Source organism: Neopelma chrysocephalum, unplaced genomic scaffold (assembly GCF_003984885.1).
Source record: "Neopelma chrysocephalum unplaced genomic scaffold, ASM398488v2 Primary Assembly neopelma1_60, whole genome shotgun sequence".
NCBI lineage: Eukaryota > Metazoa > Chordata > Aves > Passeriformes > Pipridae > Neopelma > Neopelma chrysocephalum.
This window is the reverse complement of record NW_020897715.1, coordinates 17,573,269-17,594,654: the sequence shown is the minus strand read 5'-3', so window position 1 is coordinate 17,594,654 and position 21,386 is coordinate 17,573,269. Positions and strand designations below refer to the sequence as shown.

The following is a 21,386-nucleotide window of genomic DNA, read 5'->3' as shown; positions in this document are numbered from 1 at the left end:
TCTGTCCATCTATGGTTAGGCAAGTCTTTCCCAGGAGCAGGAGTGTTAACTTATAGCCATAAGAACTTGGAGCATTATACAGTTATGGAAATGTTGATAGTTATCTCTAGCAAGTAACTGATTGCTGAATGTGTAGCACTCGCCTTCACCAACGTAGACTTGAAAAATAAATCTTGAGGTAGCTACTCTTCCTAAATGGAAGAAAGTCTCAGGAACATCAGTGAGAATTTTTTTTTTAATCCCTGGACAGTCTATTCTGCAGGGGAAGGAAGTATTACTCATGTATTTCATCAAACTACAGCAGTAGCTGCTAATCTTTCTTATGACTTAGGAATAATAAGAGCTGTAAAAAGATGGATAGTAGATGTGTATGTCTGTAACTGGGTTGAAAGAAAAAAATCTAAAGTGACCAGGTGCATGGGTATCCTTTAATCCTAATGCAACTGTACTTCCACATCAAGTCTGCAGTTAAATGGATAAAGACCATCAGCTGAAACAGCTAAACATGGATGTAAGTACCCTGCTGGAACTAATATGCTAAAGGTCACAAAAATATTTGAAATAAACCAAAGAACACCAACACAGCCTGCTCTGCCACAGATTTATTTACAAAATATTATTTACAGATATAAGTGTCTTGAGATCTGATAAATAATAACATTTCCTCCACAGAGAAGGAATAAGACAGACCCCCTACACATTTTTCTGTTACAAATACCCTATCCAGCCAAACAAGACTATTCTCTCTTTTAAAAAGGGGCAGAGAAAAATGGATAACTAAAGGGGTTTCTGTTCATGGCATACAGAAAGGTATTAAGCGGTTTGGAGAGATGTAAATCTCCCCTCTGAAGTGTGCATGTGCAAAACAGCAACATGCTGAGGTGATGTAATCTCACAAGTTACAGCAGGGTGTGCTGCTACTCCCAATTTGTCCTCTGAAGAAAGAAGTACACCACAGGTTGGTGTTCAAGGCAAGAACAGCTGAATTAAAAAATATATCCCTTACCAGCAGCCTTTTGAAAGGCTGAGTAGTTTGTTCCTGTTGTAAAATAAGGCTGCTGAAGGGAGAAGGAATGCATGCCAGGGAGTGAATAAGCCCAGTCTCTACCTGTCTGTATTCATGTGCCTGTTCCCTGAATGACCCAGGCTATAAATCTGAACCCTCATTTCCAATCCTCAAACATAATTCACCACTCCCAGCCCAGTTTGTATTCCATGTAATACACTGAGGGTCTGAAACTCCAGTATATGGACTACAGGGACTACTCAGTGCTGCACCAAATGGACTGTAGAAGACAGGGCTGAGAACAGTTTCTAAGACCAGTGCTCTGAAACATACTGATGGCTGCTGTAGAGCTAAAACAAGGGGGAACAGAAATGAGAGCAGGTGGTGTTGCCTCATAAGCCTTTTCAGTTCTGGTTGTTTTGCTTTGCTTGTCCCAGTCACTCATTTGGAAGCAATTGCCATAGGAATGATTCCAAGTGATATCTGGTAAGAATGGGCATTTTTCAAGCTTAAGAGCACAACAACTGATCACTCCTTAAATCCTTGGATGCTACACAGGATCCTCTTCTGGTGGCCTGGAAGTGACACTCCCATCTGTTTCAAATCCCTAGAGGAAATGGGAAAAGAAAGATAAAAATGAACTGCTGTTCTTATTCCTTGGGGATGAGGATGTGGGTAACAATTACCAAGCATTAGCTCAGAAAGCTTCCTTTCCCTCAGTGCCTCCTACTACACCTATCTTTACTCTAGAGGGAAGAAACTTCTAGATGTTCCTGCCCTTTCCTGGCACCTCTGCCCACCCAGTCAACTGACCTTTCCCACCTCATAGCTAGGCCTGTGCTCCCAGTAAATCAGGACTTGTTAAATCAGCTTGTGATATGGGCCATGTCTCAACCCTTTAGCATGTCTGTGCCTGCTCATTTGTTTTATGTAACTGCCTTGGTTGGAGCTGGCTGTACATCCCCGACCCTATGAGAGAACACAGCTGTGTTGGTAAAGCATCTGACCTGAGTCCTTCTAAGGAGCCAGAAAGATTTGCTCTATGACAGACCAGTGCCTAGCTGATGGAGGCAGGGGGATATCACTAGCCCATATGGGGTTCACGGCAAGAAAATTATCTTATTAAGTCCTACAAGGGAGGGGAGATGGTCAGGTAAGAGAACTGTTTTCCACCTATTGTTTCCCCTTGCTGTTTGTGTCTGATGTTAGTTCAGAGCAGCTCAGACCCCTGAAGAGCCTCAAGTATGGACAAGGACAGTTAGGGAATTAGTCTCACAGTTTAGGCTGATCTCAATTCTGGGCTGGTTCTTCCCATTTAGGGCAAGAAGCCAGTCCACTTCCATTTAACTACATAGAGAAAGATGGAGAGATGCCTTCCAAGTAAATCTCAGTGCCTATTTAGATAGCACAGAGGCAGGCACAGCTATTTGTATCACAGTCTGAGGTGCCTCGTGGGTGGCCTATGCTTACTCAGCAGTGAGCTCCAGAATGGACTCCATGGTGTCCAAGCCAGCAGTGCGAAAGTTGGAGATGTAGCGCTTCATACGAATGGATTCCAGCCATTCAGGGATGGAGCGGTAGGGGATTCCATCAGATCCACTGCAGCTGGGGAGACGGAGTGTTACCCTAGAGACAAATAAAACCTTCATTAGCCAGGAAACTACCTTAAGTGGCCAGCACTATGTGACAGCAGCCAGAGGGCAAGCAAACATCCTCTGGCAGGGCTAGGCCAACTATCTGCTCTCTGCACAGTAAGGTCAGACCAGGCCACTGGCTATTTCTCTGTCACCAGGAGAGAGAGAGATGATTACTTACTATCTTCTACACACAGAGCACGCAAGGTGCCTCTTGCCAGTCTGCATTGCTAGCACTGCCTCTCTTCCTGCTGAGGACAGGGAGGTGAAATCTCCCAATTAACCTCTCCTCCTCCAGTGACAGCCTGCTTACCTGGGATCAAAGTCTGCAACAGGCCGGAGGAGCTGGGGACTTGAGATGAAATGTTGCAGCTGTGCCCGGATTTCCTGAAAATGAGGCCTCCTCATTCGATCATGTGACCAGCAGCTCTTCATGAGTTCATAGAGGATAGATGGACAGTCCACAGGTGGGGGGAGCCGGTACCCATCCTCTAAGCTTTTCATCACCTGCACAGAGGACAGAGAGAAATCTGGCCAAGAGCAGAGAGTGCGGAAGAGGAGCCAGAAATCTCTGTGGGGCTAAGAGCAGGCCATTCACTGTTTTGCACAGTCAGGGATGGGTTGAAACAGATTACATGTGTATGACACCAGATCGGGACACCTAAGGGATGTTAAAAAGCGAAGTGGCACGTGCACATACTTTCAATCCTTTACTAGCTTAGCTCCCCTTTGCCACTCAGGACATTTGTTCATGAGAAGTAAGGACCAAATGATCTTGGCACAGGCATGGTGAAAAAAAGGGAAACAGACTCTGAGGAATAATTTCAACAGCATGTGCTGACCTCACAGATGTGCTGAGCCTAGAATGAGACTAGGCACAATACTCGAGAGCCAGAGGAAGAAGATGAAACAAACAGAGAAATCTCCAGATACAAAGCCATAGCTGATTCATCCACTCTTAAATCTGGCTCATTGCTGTTTTTACCTTTAACTTGATTGTATTGATTTTTAGCAGGGAGGGAGACATAGTTATGTGTCCTAAAGAATATCAAGACTGCAGGCGGAGAGGGATCTACAAATGTTGGGCCTACATGCCTTGTTTATTTTTTTAAATCAGCCCTTGAGCTCAGTGTGTTGTTACCTCTTGGTTGGTCATGTGCCCATATGGCTTGTCACCAAATGACAGCACCTCCCACATGACAATTCCAAAGCTCCAAACATCACTGGCTGAGGTGAAAATCCGATGAGCAATGGCCTCTGGAGCTGTCCATCGGATGGGAATCTTACCACCCTGTGAAACAGCAGAGACATAGCATATCCAGCATGCATCATTAAGTTGTATTTCTCCAGTGCTTTCATGCAAAGACCTTACAAAGCGGTTTAGAGTCTGGGCCTACTTCACTTGAAGTGACATGTAACCACCCCGGGGAAATTTCTCAAAAGGACAGAAATATTCTTGGAAAGTAAACAAGTTTAAGCCCTTTGTTGAGCTGAATACTACACAAAATCACTACTGTTGGAGTAAGAGCCTGACACCACGCACAGCTCTACTTTGAAGGACACCATGCACTAGAATCACCGGAACTTTCATTGAAAGACACAGAGATGTTTCTAGTCCAAAACCCTGAACACAGCAAGGCTATCTTCAAAGCTAGATTTAGTAATTGAGTCCAAGAGATCAGACCTCTTACTTTGCTTCTCATTTTAAAACCACAGTCTCTCTGAATTTCTTAGCAAACAAAGTCAACATAGACTCCAGAAAGAAAAGTACCACCTTCTGAATCATCCACACTGTGACTTGCAGTTTTACTATGGGTTTTCCTCAGATACTACAGTTAATTTACAATACAAGACTGAAAGATTGTTTTTGCATTACCTTGGTTTCATAGGTTCCCTCTGCATCATTCTCCAGTATTCGTGAGAGACCAAAGTCAGACACCTTGCACTGAAGACTGCGTGTTACCAGGATATTGCGAGCAGCCAGATCCCGGTGCACATAATTGTGTTCTGAGAGGTAGGTCATGCCAGAGGCTATTCCCTGCAGCATACTCACAAGCTGCACAGGACTAAATTTTTCCTCATTCTCCTGCATGGAAGAAGAAGTCAGAGAAGGTTTCAGTGACATCAACCTGCTTGGCTTCTAGCCACTGACCTTATCAACTTACAAAAGTGGGCATTGGTGAGCAAGCAAAAAGGCAATGCTGCAGCCCGAGGGCCCCAACACGTTCTCCCTAAGGGACTGGTGGTGGTCTCCAGAGTCATAATTAGGCACCTGCACTTCAACTACCAAAGACAGCACTCTGGTCACTGAGCAAACTAGATGGAGTCAAGCTTCAGCTGCTGAGACTGGAAGTGTCCGTAAGCAAAAGTAAGTGGATGTCTGGATCTTATTTCTAGTCTTATTTTAGGGTCCTAAATCCAGGTCAAGTGCAAATTCTGGCAGTACACAAGCCTATTACAGATTGGAGTTTCTCACCCGGAGGAAGGTATCCAGTGCTCCATTCTCCATATACTCGGTGATGATCATCATTGGCCTCCCTTGAGAAAGACAAGAGGTGTCAGCCTTTTTGAAATTCTCCTACTCTTGCCTTTCAATGCTCTCCATATTGCCCCAACACAGAGAATCATGTCCAACCCCAGCTAACACCTCCACTCCGCTGGCACAGCGGCTGCCCCTTCTCCTTAGACATCTCCCAATGATCTTGTACTATTCCGTGTGTCACATATAACCTTGCAGCATCCCTTACACTATCCCAACTTCTCATCTACTCACCAACCCAAGAAGATCTCTCCTAACACTGCCTCAGGACTCTGTTGGAACTCCATACCACTTCTCCCTTCCTCATTTTCTGCCATATGATAACATGACAACGCCTGTCTTCTCCCAGCACAGCCTCTCTGACAGCAAATTCTCTAAGAAAGGCATGAGAAATGTGCCAGGTTCTGCTCTCATCCCAGGACCCTCTCCCATACACTCTTACTTACTTTTGGTGACAACTCCTTCCAGACGCACAATGTTTGGGTGATTGAATTGCCCCATAATTGTTGCTTCACGCAGAAAGTTCCACCACTGTGAGTCTGAATATGTTGACTTCAGAGTCTTGATGGCAACCACAACACGTTCTTTCCCTGGGAGCCGCAGGGACCCACGATAGACCTCCCCAAACTCTCCTGAGGACAACCAGAGGCAAAAGATCACAGACGAACTCAGGAATAGGCAGCAAAATAACAGTGTGGGGAAACTGAAAGATGGGGAGAGCAACAAGTAACTCACCCTCTCCAATCACATTCTCCATAGTGACACAAGAGATGTCCAGTTCCTTAGTGAACTCCAGCACCCCTCTGCTGGGGTCATCATATGGTTGCAGGTCTACATAGGGTTTCAACCAGACCTTCTCTATGGTAAAGGGAAACAAAAGAGCAAATGAACCTGTCAACTCTTTGGACAACACTTGTAAGGCAAAACTACAAAAGCAGAAGTGAATCCAGGGGACTCTGACAATGGCAGCAAACAAATCTACCAAGTACACAGCAAAGAGTAGAACTGTTGTGGGAAGAGGGAAATTACATGAGAAAAGCCATGCTCACATCTGATTTGAAAGTAATGTTTCTTTTCATTTCTTCCAAACCATTCCAGGCTTCCCCCTGTTTTTACTATCCCTTTGAAGCTCACCTCGATCAAAGCCTGAAGTATTGTAATCTGGCCGTGCACGTCTCTGACGAGTCCTCCTAGTCATGAAAGAAGCAGTCATGAAAATAAAATGGTCAGCAGATAGCACAGAGAAAAGCAAGACTTCCAGGGTGTCTTGGACAGAGTTCAGGGTAGCACAGAATCAGACACTGCACCTACTCGGAAAAATACAGCTGCCAATAAAATGTGATGCTTCATTTACGTTTAGAAAGGGAGCTGTGTTTCCATACAGGTAGTTTAGTGCTGAGATACAGATGAATTTTATGTTTTCCGTACACTTTCAGTGCAATATCTGATCTTCTTAAAATCAAGCAATAGCAGCCTTATAGACATTGAGAAAGGAAGTAGAATTTTGTATCTGGATAGAGTACCACTACAATAATGGTATATGGAAAATGGTTTGAAAAGGCTGGATACATGTATTACCACTTTATGGGTCAGTAGCTATAAAATGATTGCACCATAACAATGTTTTTATTCCTCTGTCATGGTAACTGTATGATAGTGCCAGATTGCAAAAAACCTGAGAAATCACCACATTTTCCTCTGTTCCAAGCAGCAAACCATATCTTACAGACATCAATCCCTCCAATCCTGCTATTCAAAATTACTTACTGAGACCCTTTCCACCTTGCTGCAGCACACTGGTCTTTTTCTTTTCTGACCTCAACATCCCATGAGAAATCAGGGCTTCCCTTTCTCAAGCTCCCATAGCTCAGCTGTTCCCACATCTATAACATTTTCAATACCAAAAATCAACACTTACTTTCGCCGAACGATGAGAAATCCCAGAAGCAGCCCAATAAATAGTAGAATTCCAAAGATAATAGAGACTATGACTCCACCAGACAGAGCTCCCGTGTCTGCAGAAACAAAGACAAAGCCTATATCGTTTAAAAGACCAAGTTCTATTTGCCTGGAATGTAGCAACCAGCTTCTACTAGTTAATGGCATTAGGTAAGCTGCAGTCATTCATCTTCCAGGCAGCAGAGCCACCTCATTTGAGTCCTGCCATACTGTTATTCATGTGCATGGAGCACCTTCTGGTGGTTATTTGGTTGACTCTTAACTACAGTCTTGGTCTTCTAGTCAAGTAATTCATCCCTATGCCTGATTTTCTACATAAATTCCATGACACTTTTAAAAGTGAAGAACAGCTGTTCCTTCACTCCCACTCCTCTCCAACACTCCTTTCAGATCAGACCCTTCTTCCCCCTCAGTAGCTGATTTAGGCCATGACAGAGCAAAGACATGATTTTCCCTAACAGTCTAACTTGACTCTCTTCTTTTTTATGACATTAATTATACTCTCCCCTCACATCAATATCTGGGGCTGGTCCTTTGCCTAATTACTCTGACAGAAGCCTCTGTCTGCTTAGGACTTCTGAAACAAGCAAGAATTGACTTACAAACTTGCAGTATAACATCATATTCCTGCTTTCTCAAAACTGAGCATCAGGTGGTTTCATTTTGTGATTGGATAGCATTCAGATAGCACTCACATCACACAGGTTGTCTCCCTCCATTTAGGTTCTCAAGCTAAAGCCAGCCATTTCCATACAGTATATTTTAATTAATCAGAGAAAATCCTAAATTACCTCTGTTGGTGTTTTTAAACCTTATTTCCTATAACTTAAAAAAATATTTTAAAAACTTAAATATACATTACTGAAAAGTTTTAATGTCCATGTCTAATGAGAATCTACATTTTTTTTATACTTTCCCTAAAGAGATTTAGGAAAACACCCAGAAGAAAGAAAATCCCTAAACAATTTTTGTCAATAAATGAGCAGATTTTAAAGCAAGGAACAGATGATGCAGAGAACTGTGTGCGGAAGTGCTTCCTAACATCTAGTTCAAAGGTCAGCATCTGTAAAGCTTAATTGACACTTCTTATTTTTGAACAATTTGATGCTGACTCATTTCACTAAAATAATAAAAAATCACCAGCTTAGTTAAGCAGAAATCAAGAGGCAGAGCTAATGGTCTTGGTCTGTTAAAATCAAAACCTCCAGATTTGAAAGATGAAATAGTATCTTTTATTACTAAAATGGACAAGCTTTTAGATACATAGCACTTCAGTAGGAAATTCAGGGATCTAAATTATCAAATTCAGACTTAAATAAAAAATTGCCTCTCCTTGCAAATCCTATCCCACTAATATCCCTAGGTCATTACAGCTAAACAATGCTTCTAGTATTACCAAAGAACTCTCACCAAATGAAACCTTGCAGGCACTTCTTTTTAAACCCTTTCAAAGTCAAAATACCTATGTCTTGACATGATGAAGTGATCAACTTTTATTTGAAATAAAGCATAATCTCGTTTAAAGTATTTTCTAACATATTCTTTCATAATCAAACAATTGTACATGCTAATTTACATATTTTCCACAAAGTCTTTGTAGGACATTATGATATTGGTTAAAGATAATTTATGTTATCATCATTTGGCACTGTGACTTGATGAAAATTTTACCAGAAGCTCCTGGTGCCAAAAAGAGCCCAATCTTTATATTCCACTCATGGTATCAAAACTCCTTATCAGCTTTTGCATTGTTAATTTAACTATTTATTCACATTAAGTTATGCCTTTGCTTTCTTCCTTATTTCATTACAATAAAACTAGCCTCTCAAATGCATCCCTTCAACGCATGTATTTCTAAAATTATCTATAGGGTCAATAGGAGGATCTGTGAATTTGGGAAATGAAGAGAGAGCAAACTCCATCATAGCAAACTTTTGACAAAGGGCAAGCCTTTGGGTGACACAGGGAAAGAGGAGGTTGGATGTAAGACCTATATAAGGTGTTCTTTGATATGAGAGAAAGGTCTTCTTGTGGCCTCAATAGCTTGGCATTCTACACATGGTGTTTTGGCTGAGAACTTTTTTCAGTGGCACATACCATCTTTTGGGGCAGAGCTATATTCAGGAGCTGGACTACATACAGTGGAGCTGTTAAAGCTGGAAAAAAACAGTATTGAGGTCCTCTGAGTTCTCCTTTTCACTAGTAACAGGCACACAAAAGGAGGCATATGGTAATCATTTGACTAACATTCAAACTTACAACCCTTAGCCAGAATCAAAATGTCTTTCAGGAGAACTAGATAAAGAGATGGTTAACTATTGTTCCAGTACAACACACTAACCTGATCAGGTCTGAATGGGAAAGTACAAGTGAATTTTATATGACAGCAAGGAAACAGTAAAAATGCCTTTTGTGTCTACAAAGCAACAAGCTTGGCCTTCATGACAAGGAGTTCAGGACTGTGGTGTCTGTGCCTTACAGCCAGCAGAACACAAGAAGAGATCTGTGTACTATGTGAACATACAGTCTGATGGAGTTCTCTCAAATGAGATACCAGTGCTTGTTCTCTACCTGGCGGAAGAGTGCGGAATTCCTGCTCTGGGGAGTAGGGCCCAGGCCCGAGGGGTGTAATGGATCTCACACGAAGCAGGTAGGCTGTGTCTGGCTGCAGGTCTCTCAGAGTGACATTTGGCTCAAGAAGGTGCTTCACTGTGTAACGTGCCTCCTCTCCCTGCAGAATTCGAACAGGGCCAAGTAACGAATACACATTGAACAAGAGAGCATTTCCACCCCTCTGAGTGGAAGGGGGAAGGACAAATAAGGCAGGCCTTACCTTCTCAAAGAACATGACCTCATACTCCACTGAGGTCCGGCTGCGTTGCCTTGGGGCAAGCCAAGAAACAGAAAGACTACTGTCATCTCTTTGTGTCAGGATAAACTGGGATACTGTCACCGGAGCTGCAGGGGAGAGAACAGAGAACATAAGGAAGAAATACAAATATAATGCAAAGTAGGTCCTCTCTCTTTGAGAGAAGCTCTCTCTTTCCTTCTCTGATCATACCATGCAACTGGAACTGACTCTCATTGCCACTGCCACTCCCTCATCCTTCTCTTCTGTGGTGAGAAGGAAATGAGGTCTCCGGTTATAATTAATTGCTTTCCGTGAATAGTATGCTTCTGCCCCAACAGTGGAAGCATAACTTTGTTTGGCCCTCAAAACAAAATCAGTGTTCCAAGAAATTACATTTAATCCAGGACTACACTGAAAACATTCAATTTGAAATAAAAATGTTAGGATTTTATGCCCTTACAGCAGCAGAAGGACAACTATCCTATGTGATGATTTACGCATGCAGCTCCACTGCATAAGGGTACAGTGAAACTCAATGCTCAAAATCTCTCAGCTGACTGCAAATGCATGCTGTTCATGAATAAAAAGATAATTCTCAAGAGCCTGCAAAGACTGAAGAGTTAAGCCTGGTTCTCCCCTTGCCCTTCAACATCACCAGGAAGTGATGAGGCAAGCCAAAAGTAGCTTCACTTTTCTGGATCAGAGTTGTGCTGCCCCCGCACAGCGTCAGGAAGAGAAGTCATATTTTGCCACTAAATTAGAACCTGGGGAATGTACCAAGTGCTGTTGAACACTGTGATGTCACTTTTCTATAATCACGTTTCACAGCAGTCTGGAAAGTGTTCACAGGACAGCCAAACTAGCCAGCTTGAAGATAAACGACAGAAATGCATCAAGAACTGGAATATTTTTAACATCCTCATCTCTCCATGCTTTCAAAACTTTTTTTTCAGTTACAGCAAGGTTTTTGTTGTGTTTGGTTTTTTGCAATATCTGAGTCATGGAAAATATTTCATGACACAGTCCTTGGTCTTCCTGTCACACAGGTAACAATACTTAGGCTGGACTACACCACTTGTTTGACAGGGAGGGCTTCGCCATCCTCATGTCTGTTAAGTTCTTGGTGGATTCAGAACTCTTGGTGGGTAATGATTACTGCTACTTTGATTTGCATGAAACATGACTGACGGATTTTACATGCCAGAGGCACTTTAGAATCCTTATCATACCAAACCAACACATGTGGCAGACAGAAGGAGAACATGGAAATAGCTTAAATATTCACAGAGATTCCGCTTCCTGTTCGTGATGAGTAGGAAAAGCTTCTCTCTGCTTCTGCTAACCTGCATGTCCAACTGAGACCCAGACAGCTGGAGCAGTTCTCTGTGGAGCAGGTCCCATTCCTGAGACACCATTATGGGCTTCAACAGCAAATGTGTAGTTGGTGTAAGCTTCTAGGCCGTCCACGTCCACAGCAGGTTTTGTGAGACCAGAAGCACTGGGGGAGAACACCACACCAGCCTCACACGGCTCACATGACAGGAAATGGCAGCGCTGACAGAAAACTGTGTAGGTCAGGTCCTTCCGCCCACCGTGGTCACTGGGTGGCTGCCACCACAGACTCAGCTGTGTGCCAATAAGGGAGAAGCTGACATTGCGGGGAGCTGAGGGGGGGCCTACAAGAATCATGAAAGTGTTAGATCCAGCTGTTTATACACAAAGTACTGTGGCAGTTTCATATCTGCTGATGCACTTCAAATGCAGCCCTCTGTCCCCCCCTAGCCTCTCCCTCTCTGATCTGTCATCCCCATTTCCTGACCTTTTTTTTCCTCCAATATCCTTGTTCATGGAATCATAGAACGCTTTGGGTTGGAATGAACCTTAAAGATCACCTAGTTCCAACCCCCTGCCACAGGCAGGGGCACCTTCTACTTGACCAGGTTGCTCAAGGGCCCATTCAGCCTGGCCTTGAACACTTCCAGGGATGGGGCATCCACAACTTCTCTGGGCAACCTGCTGTAGTGCCTCACCATCATCACTGTAAAAAATTTCTTCCATATGTCCCATCCAGATCTACCCTCTTTCAGTTTAAAATCATTGTCCCTTGTCCTGTCACTACAGGCCTTGCTAAAAAGTCTTTCTTCATCTTTCTCATATGCCCCATTTAAGAGTTGAAATGCCACAACAAGATCTCCCCGGAGCCTTCTCTTCTCAGACTGAACAAACCCAGCTCTCTCAGCTGTTCCTCATAAAAGAGGTGTTCCACCCCTACAGTCATTTTCATGGCCCTCCCCTGGACCTGATCCAACAAATCCCTGCCTCTCTTGTACTGGGGGCCCCAGAGCTGGACGTAGCCCTCTCGAGGGTCTCTCAAGAGCAGAGTGGAGGGAGAGAATTAGCTCTCTCGACGCTGCTTTTGATGCAGCCCAGAATACAGTTGGCTTTCTGGACTGCAAGAGCACATGGCCAACTCACACCCAATTTCTCACCCACCAGTACCCTTAAGTTCCTCTCTGCAGTGTTGCTCTCAATAGGTTCATCCCCCAGTTTGTATAGATATTCTTCCTTCTTTCTATCTGCAACTCACGTGTGCAAGCAATGTTCTGGCCCTCTGAAGGTGCTCGGTAGAAGCCTGCATTGCAGGAACAAGATGTAGCCCCGGAATCATTGGACATGCTGTTGGGGGGACACTTCAGACAGTGTTTAGTCTCTAGGGAATGACGGTAGAATCCTCGCTGGCAGGCTGTGAAAGGACAAACAAGTCAATGTAAGATAATCAATAAACCATGATCAACAAGAAAACACCTGGCAGTTTTGTTCAGCTTCTTGAACACTCCTTTACCTGCTTGCTTTTCTTCCATTTTCTTAGTTCACAGAAATATGTATGTTGGGAGGAACCCCTGGCAATCACCTAGACCAATCATCTCAGAGCAGACAGAGAGGAGATGCAAACTCAAGGTTATGACAGGACTTGCAGACTGAAGAAAGGGGATCTCATTCCTCACAGATGCTGTATGAATAGGGAATTCGGTCAACCTCAGAAACTTTTTCCAACAAAAACCCAGACTGGTCTGCACCTTGCACTTCAAGATTTTCACACTGTAAATAAGAGCTGTGAATAGTAGCTCCAAATTCTTGTACTCCTCAGAGTCCTCTGCTTCCTGACTTCATATGGGATAGCCAGTGGGATTTTTAGGGGGATCATCTTTGCTGATTTCAAGTGTTTTACCAGAGCAACACCCAGCAGGGCCCTGGGGAATATCAAGGTAACTATCAGTTCAACTGGCAGCACTGAGTGTAACTGGCTGTGGGTCCAATACAGACTGCAAGAGAATAGTCATCACTTGATTTCTATTTCCAGTCCCACAAAAATAATCAGCCACGTTCTTTAAGTATAACATCTGACAATCTGTCTTTGCTTGATCTACAGAAGCACTGGTCAGTTTACCAGTTATCTCAAGGTCAGTGCTTCACATCTGTAGCTGTGTAGCAAGGAGAAAATGAGTGAGGGAGGTTGAATGGTTTACCAGCCTGTGCTAAATGAATCTATCAAATGTTCTTAAACTAAAGAAACTACCAACTTATTGCTAATTAGATGGTTGAGGAATGCATACACTAATTTTCTGTCACAGCTACCTCCTTGCATTTAACTTGAGCATTGAGGGAATGACCCTTTTCCTATTGCACTATAAAAGCAACAATGTCCTGAATAATCCCTCAGGAGATCCCAACAGAGAAAACCATCTGTTCAGGAGCCTGACACAAATGGCTTACTGTGGTGGAGCATAGCATAGGAAGTGATCCTTTATCTAGAAGACAAGAAAACAATTTAGCCATTCCTACCGTGTGACACAGAGGAACATCTGAGAGACCCTAAAAACTTTCCAGTAACAAAGGCCAAACAAGACTACTCATTGTTAGTCTGCAGCAGTGATGCCTAAAGAGCACAGAAAGGAGAAATAATCACAAGTAGGAGCAACCACCACCTTCTGATTTGGGGAAATAACAGAACCAATCAGGAAAGCCTATCATTCTGAAACACAATCATGCAACTATAGAGTCAATGATAGCAGAAGCCATTGAAAAGAATTAAAAGGGTCAAGCATTGATGGTCACCAGCCCAAAGAGATTCCATTTATATTCCAGACCAAATCAACTCCTTGATAAATAGGCAATAAAAGTTACTTTCATCTCCAGGCTGCTCACAACTGAGAACAGTTCTACATGCTGGAGTGAAGATGAAAGCTTTGAAGCCCCGTGCCCCTTTGCTCCAGCATAAGATTTCAAAATTCCTGATATTGGATCAGTTTGGGTCAGGAGAGCTTTGACAGCAACAAGAAAAACAAAGAAAACACAGACCCACAGACTTGTATAACACAGAGGTTCTGATGTTGCCTGTATAATACTACCTGCCATAAATTTGAGACAATATGCACACCCTCTTATTATCAGGCTGAGATTGTCTGCAAGTAAATTATGGAAATTTGGGTTTGAGGGCCTTTGCAAGAATCAAGGAATCACAGAATAAATTAGATTGGAGTCTGAGATCATTGAGTCCAACCTATAACTGAACACCATGTCAAATAGACCGTGGCACTAAATGCTACATCCAGTCTTTCCTTAAACACCTTCTGGGATGGTGATTCCACCACTTCCCAGGGCAGTCAGTTCTAGTGTCTGATCATCCTTTCTGTGACAAAATTCTTCCTAAGTCCATCCTAAACCTCCCTTGGTGCAGCTTAAGACAATGTCCTCTCTTCCTGTCACTCACTGCCTGCAAGAAAAGGCCAACCCCCACCTGGCTACAACCTCCTTTCAGGTAGTTGTAGTGAGTGATAAGGTCACCCGTGAGCCTTCTCTTCTCCAGGCTAAACAAACCCAGCTCCCTCAGCCGCTCCCCATGAGACTTGTGCTCCAGAACAGTTAACTCCGACCCCAGGAGAGCCTCTGTTCCTCCAGGCCTAAGCTCCGGTGTCACTCCAACCCACATCTGCTGTACCCCGCGGTGGTGCCGAGTCCCTTCAAGCAGGGAGAGCTGCCTTGCAGAGAGATAACACCCTGGCAGGGAGAGGGAGCTGCACGGGGGACTCCGGGCGTAGGGGCAAACCCCAGTCGGACCGGGTCACATCACCCGCGGCGATGTCAAGAGCAGTGAACTAAAGCGGGGCGGGCAGTACCAGGACACCGTGTGGTGGCAGCGGGCGCCAGGTGTCCGGGCCGCCGGGACCCGCTCGCGGTGCCGGCAGTGTCCGGCAGGGGGCGGTAGCGGCCCGGCCCGGCGCCCCGCAGAGCTCGGCCCGGCGCCTGCCCGGGACCGCCCAGCGGGCCGGCTGTGCGGGCGGCGCAGCCCGCGGGCCAGGCCTGCCCGGGATCTCGGCTCCCACCGCCCTTCCCTGGGGGCCCCGGGCAGAATGAGGTGGGCGGCTGCCCGCGGCTGCCCCAGGAGCGCGCCCGCCGGGGGAGGGAGGCGCGCAGCCGGCAGTCTCGGCTCCCGCCCAACCCCTCTGGCCCCCGGTTTCCCCAGTCCCTGGGCACCCGCTCCAGGCGACATGATGGGAAACACAAGCCTGGAAAAGGACCTGCTCACCGGGCACCAGAGGGCAGAGAGGATAGCTGGGGCGCTCCCTTCATTCCTTATTCCTCGGGAGTCTGAGTGCCAGCCAGCGCCCGGCAGCCTGCAGACACCAGCCCTGAGCTGACAGGGAGCTCGGCTCACCTGCCACCCTGCAGAGCCCATCAAGGAAACAGAACACAGGCCAGGGCACAGCCAGCCTCCGTGTTCACCGTAAATTACATACTTGAGGAAGTTAATCACGAGCTGTGGGTTTATCAACAGCAAAGTCTGAAACACTGTGAGAGGCTTGAGATGTAATGCTCTGGGCAGGCAGTTTTTCTGGGACCATGGGATGGCTGAGCCATTCTGTACCCAGGAGTTTTGTATGGCTGGGAATTCACCAAGAGCTCTAGTGAGCTAGTTAAGAACCTCAGCCTCTGGCTTTCTGTTGTCTTTTGCCCTGTAGCAGAGGTCAGGTTCTTTTCCCTGTTTAGAGGCAACAGTTCAGCCTTCATTTTTGTTTCTGGTTTCTACTTAAGGCAAAACTCAGATGACACTGCCAGAAGGTCTTCCATCCTGTCCCACTTTACATGTCTGAAGAAGTCCTTCCATGTTCTGAGGACAAAGTAAAAGCTGTGATCTCAGTCTTTATCCTGACCTGGATTGCTCCCAGTCCATTGCACAATGCCTGGTCTTTTCTACTGAAGGAGAGAACCCCAAGATATGCCCCAGCAGACAACCTACATTCACCTTCTCCTCTGATCCTCCAAGATGACACTGCTCTGGTCATGAAGTACCTCTCCCTACTGCTGCTAGGTTTCCTTCTCTTCCCTTCCTCTCCTGGGAGACCCCCCCAGTCCCTGCTAATCCTACAAAAGATACTTCTGGCTGCAGCTGTACTTGGGCGGAGTGGGATGAAAGCACAGATGTAGAATGAACCTGTGCTGTGATAGCAGTCAAGGCTTGTCCAGACATGACAGCTTCCCTACCCCTTCCCAGACGAGTGCTCTCAGGAGGGCGGGGAGAGCTCTGTAGCACCTAAGTGGAAAAACTGGCTGGGCTGTGCAGAGAGGGGATTGCTGGAGGAGGGCAAGGATTTTGTGCTTCAACCTTCAACAGCTCCCCAAGCGAAATGAGCAGTAAGTGGGGATTTGTAGAGTCACCAGCTCCTTGTAGCAGAACAAAGCAGAGACACAGAGCACCTACTGAACCTGAGACCAGTGCATGGATTCCTTTTTCTATACGCCTTAACCTTGTGCCATAGAGCTCTGACAACAAGAGCAGAGTTGTGCTTTTGCCTCCCTTTCTGCAGTAGTACATACCCCCAGAACAACATACATATCCTCTCCCATGACAAACAAACAAAGTTGCCTTAAGAAGCTGAATCTTGTCCTCTCAGTGGCCAAGGGTGGGCCCTGTGCTGCCTGCTTCAACAACCCTTGCTCGCTGGGACTCCAGCACCCTGGTGACTCTTTTGCTTGCTATAATTGCTCTTCCTCAGAAGAGCAGGCATGACGATATTGTGCAATGTGCTTTACATGATTTCCCATGGCAGAAAAGCTATCCCAGTCCAAGAAGAAGGAGAGACAGAGGAGAAACCTATCCCCTCTGTCTCTCAGCTTTCTAGTTACTGGACAAATACCCTGTTCTGGGCGTCTGACCCATCTGCCCTGGGAGAACAAGGCTTCTGTTTAAGGGTTGAGAACCAGTTGTTGAGTGAGTCAGTGTCAATCACATAGTCACAGCTCCCAGAAACTAGCTGCAGAGCTGAAAGCTCCTGGATGAAGCCCAAGAGGGAGTGGAGAGGTGTGTGCAAGTCTTACACCTGACACATAAGGAAAAAAATCACAATTGAAAAAGAGAAGCTACGGAGGAGAGGAAAGGTATGATACACCTGGCAGGCACAGAGGGCGGGCAAGAGAGAGATAGACCACACTAACTGCCCTGATCCCACTCTGTGCTTACAGATACTCTGATCTCTAGCTCTCTGGAACCTCTCCCATGGCCTACAGCTAGTGTCTGCATACTCACCTACGCAGCTCCCATCAACTTCCTCAAACCCCACAGCACAAAGGCATCGGCCCACTGGTACCAGCCACTCCCCATCGGTGCTGCAGTGCATCCTGGGCGGAGAGCCCACTTCTTCAGCTGCATACTCCACGCAGACCCCAGGCACTTCTGTCAGCCCCTCTGAACCTGCTAGTGTTTCTGGAAAGCGAGCCAGGCCCCGCACTGCCTCTGGGCAAGTCTTGTAATACACTCGGACAGACACCATTGCTACGCAAGCTCCAGAGTTCTGGAAAGCCAAGTAGAAACCCCGGCGAGAGAGCTTCCCAATGGGGCACACTTCTGTGTTCAGCTGCATGGCCCCTGATTCGATGTCTCTGCTTGTGAAACTTCGATCTGCTGCCACAGTGTTGAGCTAAGAGAAAAAGAGAAAGACAACAACAGCTTTAACACCTGAGCAGGCCACAGCAGCTGAGATACCCATGTCTCTCAAGCTTCTTTTACACTAAGGCCTTTTAGGGGCTGTAGGGTCAACTGCTTCTAGTGCCAGTGCACTGCAAACTTTCCTTGTACTTGGAAGAGGTGTTAACAAAGCATCTTTTCCTGTCTCCGTATCTCCATACTTTCCATCATCTCCTTCAACTGTTTTGTACTCATTCACTGATCTTCTACAGTACCCTATGTTCTGAGTCTCTGATTTCAGAGGTCTTTAGGAACTGCCCCTAAAGGAACAATCTCTCTTCTGTGATAATTTTGTTTGCAAATTGTATGCAGTAAAATCAGAACACCACTTAGAGCTGTGCTTTTAAACTGACTAGTGAATTACAGCCACCTGTTTTTAGGCTGTTCTTGTTGCAGTTCAGATCATCTACTGCAAGGTGCTTCTCATGCAGCAGTCAACATATTTCAGCACTGTAGATACCTGGGTGAAAAATGCTCTCACACTTTTGCATTCCCACTGCCTCAGCAAACAAAGGATAAGTGTGAGTGAGAGATACTTTCCATGCTTGAGCAAATGGGAAAGGTCTCCATGACATCCTGTGATATGGAACAGCTGGACTGCAGGTGGGGTGGCCTTTCTTCTCAGAGTGAGCCTGGTAACTGATCCTCTCCTCCGCAGGCCCATCCCCATTGCATGACACCACCCACTCCCTGTAGTTGGATGGGAGATGAAAGGATCTGTAGAGCAGCTGCATCTGGCAATGGGATCATAAGGCATGTTTAGGAGTTGTGGAGGTATCTCACAAATTCACATCGTAGGCTGCAGGGGAGGTGGAGGAACACTGGGGAGGGAGGGGAATCAGTTACCAGTCCTGCTCTGCCTGTGGTGGCTTTTACTGCTCTTTGTTTTTATCATATCCCATTTAAACTGCAAAGAAAAGGGGAGTCAAGTAATTTAGGTCTGTGGCTTCTTTTAGGACAAAAACTAGATTGTAGAATTTCCTGTGCAAAAAAACTAGAGGTTCCCTACTCTGCAATTCAAATATTTCCATGGCAAGAATGTTCCTATGTTGAGGAAAACACCAGGTAAAACATGGCAGTGTTAAATACTTTCACACCAGGGAGAATTTCACTATAGCAAGTCATCACTTTCAGGTTTATAAAAGAAGACCCTATATCTCATAGCAATTGGAGTAAATGATCGGGACCAGAGAGACCTGAACTGGACTTGTTCGTCACTTGGTCTAATCTTGTTTTATTACCTAAGGCAAATCAAATTCCTTTGGTCTCTGCTTTACTATTTCTAAAGATTGGTGCAACCATCCAGCTCAATCACAACCTTTTAAAATCCTTACCTACGTGGTGTCTGGTTAAATACGTGGTTATGCAGAACAGAAGTCCGATCTCATTTGAAAACTCCAGTGCCTCCTGTGGCAAAGTCTGCTCTGAGCATTGCAGAGAGCACTGGGGCAAAGTTTATTCTAAGGACAGTGCTTACTATCCATGCCCTTCCCCAGATGCTGGTTCTCCTAGCCTCTCCCAGCCAGTAGGACACACCTAGTTAAAGCTAAAAGATACAACTAGTTTAAGCTGAAAGATATGACTCAGTCTTCACCCCCAGCAATACGGACCTTGGTGAACAGCGGGCGGCGGAACTGGATCCCAACATCTTGTTCAGACTCCATGTAATAGAGATTGAAGGTCTCTTTGCAGGTCACCACTTCACCTTTGAAGCTCTTGCAGTCCCTCACAGTAAACTTTAGCTCCACATAAATGCGGGAGGCTGCCTCACCCCGATAAATCCAGTTGGTGCGAAGCCAGTGATCAGTGTCACCCTCGGAAAGTACACTGCAGTCTTGATACATATAGATCGGGGTACCATTTATCATCTGCTGCACTTCGCTCCACTGCTCCCAGGGCAGAAGAAAACACAACTCATTAGACAGAACTGAGAATCAAGTTTCACTTCAAATATGACATAATCTTCTAAAAAATAGATTCTCATATAGGGTTCAGGGCTCTATTCAGCTAAAAGTTTTCCTACACTTAGCAAAAGCTCTGTCTGGTCTAGAGCCCCATGGCTGCCTAAACTCTGTACATGGAGAGCAAAGAGGATACTGTTATTAGGATCTGATTTACATGGACCCTTGTACATCCCCTTCATCCTCCCTTGGTTCCAAATTATTTCTTTCATGTACTGCCTTACCTTAGAGATTGAGAAAAAGACCCACTACTCCCATATATTTGCCACTTCTCTCTGCCACAGTTTACATTCAAAGTGTACAGCAGGACCTACCAGACCAGGACTATTATCTGCCCCTGGAAATAACATATACCATTTGGGAGTAAGAGAAAAGATGGCCTGACATGATAGGAAGGCAAATTACAGGACTGTGCTAGAGCAAGCACTTATTAATTTGGAGTTCACGCTTCTTTAAGTGGGATATTCTGCAAACCCTACTTTAACTATTAAAACTCAATTGATTCTCCTGACTTCATACTGCATTTAGGTTCTGCATCTTCCTCAGCAAAAAATAGCTGAGAGGAGGACATGGGCCCAGCTGGTTATATGACCTCACTAATACTATTTGCATGAATTCAATAAGGTTTGATTCTGATTTTAACATACACTTTTGCAAAATTTTATGTGGTTCTAGTTTTGTTACCTTACCACAGGTCAGATACAAAATGCAAACAACAGTCTCTTTGAGTAGGTCACACATGAGAACTGAACATTTGGAAAGCAAGGTTTTGTCCACAGGGAAAATAAATTAGATCCTTTTTCCCCCACTTGCTAAGACTACCTTTTCTCATTATGCTTTAAATGTTTAATCAAATTAAATTGAAACAAGTGCCCACATAGGTATTGGCACAAGTTTAAGCATCCTGGTTTTAAATCACACCCCAGGTTAAGATGCAATTTAAACAAGGCCTCAATCTCTGTATTACTCCAGGCTTGTCAAGTCTCATGGGCTGAGCATGAGATTCACACATTTCTCCAGCACCACCCCCTCCTGTGCTCACAGCACAACAGCTTCTCTCCTAGCTTCTGATGCCAGGGACCAGGTCACTCTGCTACTGGAATACAAGAGATGGACCCACAGAGTGCCAAAGGAGGCTCTGTTTTGATGCTATGACTTAGAGCATACCTCCTACACAGCCCCACTCTGGAAAGTATGGGAATGCTTTCTCTGAGCCAGCAAGCCCTGCTGATAGCACAAGCTCATATCTGGATGATTTCAGCGTTTTACCTAAGTGCATTCTAACAGTCTCCTCCCAGGAAGTTCTGTGGATGGTATCTATGTGTCCCTTCTTGTTCCCTTTTTTCTCCACATAATTAATCTCCAGTGTTACCCCACCCTCTTAATCTGATCCAGCTGGCATATACCTGCACC

The 21,386-nt window shown here is 45.2% G+C and overlaps 1 protein-coding gene across 1 annotated transcript in view; it reads right to left on the bottom strand.

The window, feature by feature from the left end:
• Window positions 1-587: 587 nt before the first annotated feature.
• EPHA1 (EPH receptor A1) overlaps window positions 588-21,386 on the bottom strand; it is a 34,066-nt gene continuing 13,267 nt past the window's right edge. Inside the window, exons 3-18 of the mRNA XM_027681387.1 lie at window positions 19,623-19,898; window positions 17,575-17,965; window positions 12,577-12,732; window positions 11,333-11,665; window positions 9,972-10,096; window positions 9,710-9,869; window positions 7,098-7,194; window positions 6,314-6,369; window positions 5,915-6,037; window positions 5,626-5,811; window positions 5,117-5,178; window positions 4,517-4,726; window positions 3,782-3,931; window positions 2,954-3,147; window positions 2,477-2,632; window positions 588-1,613 (exon numbers count right to left, since the gene is read on the bottom strand). Of these exons, the coding sequence (XP_027537188.1) occupies window positions 1,535-1,613; window positions 2,477-2,632; window positions 2,954-3,147; window positions 3,782-3,931; window positions 4,517-4,726; window positions 5,117-5,178; window positions 5,626-5,811; window positions 5,915-6,037; window positions 6,314-6,369; window positions 7,098-7,194; window positions 9,710-9,869; window positions 9,972-10,096; window positions 11,333-11,665; window positions 12,577-12,732; window positions 17,575-17,965; window positions 19,623-19,898 (2,754 nt within the window). The 3' untranslated portion in view covers window positions 588-1,534. The remainder of the gene's footprint in view (window positions 1,614-2,476; window positions 2,633-2,953; window positions 3,148-3,781; window positions 3,932-4,516; window positions 4,727-5,116; window positions 5,179-5,625; window positions 5,812-5,914; window positions 6,038-6,313; window positions 6,370-7,097; window positions 7,195-9,709; window positions 9,870-9,971; window positions 10,097-11,332; window positions 11,666-12,576; window positions 12,733-17,574; window positions 17,966-19,622; window positions 19,899-21,386) is intronic.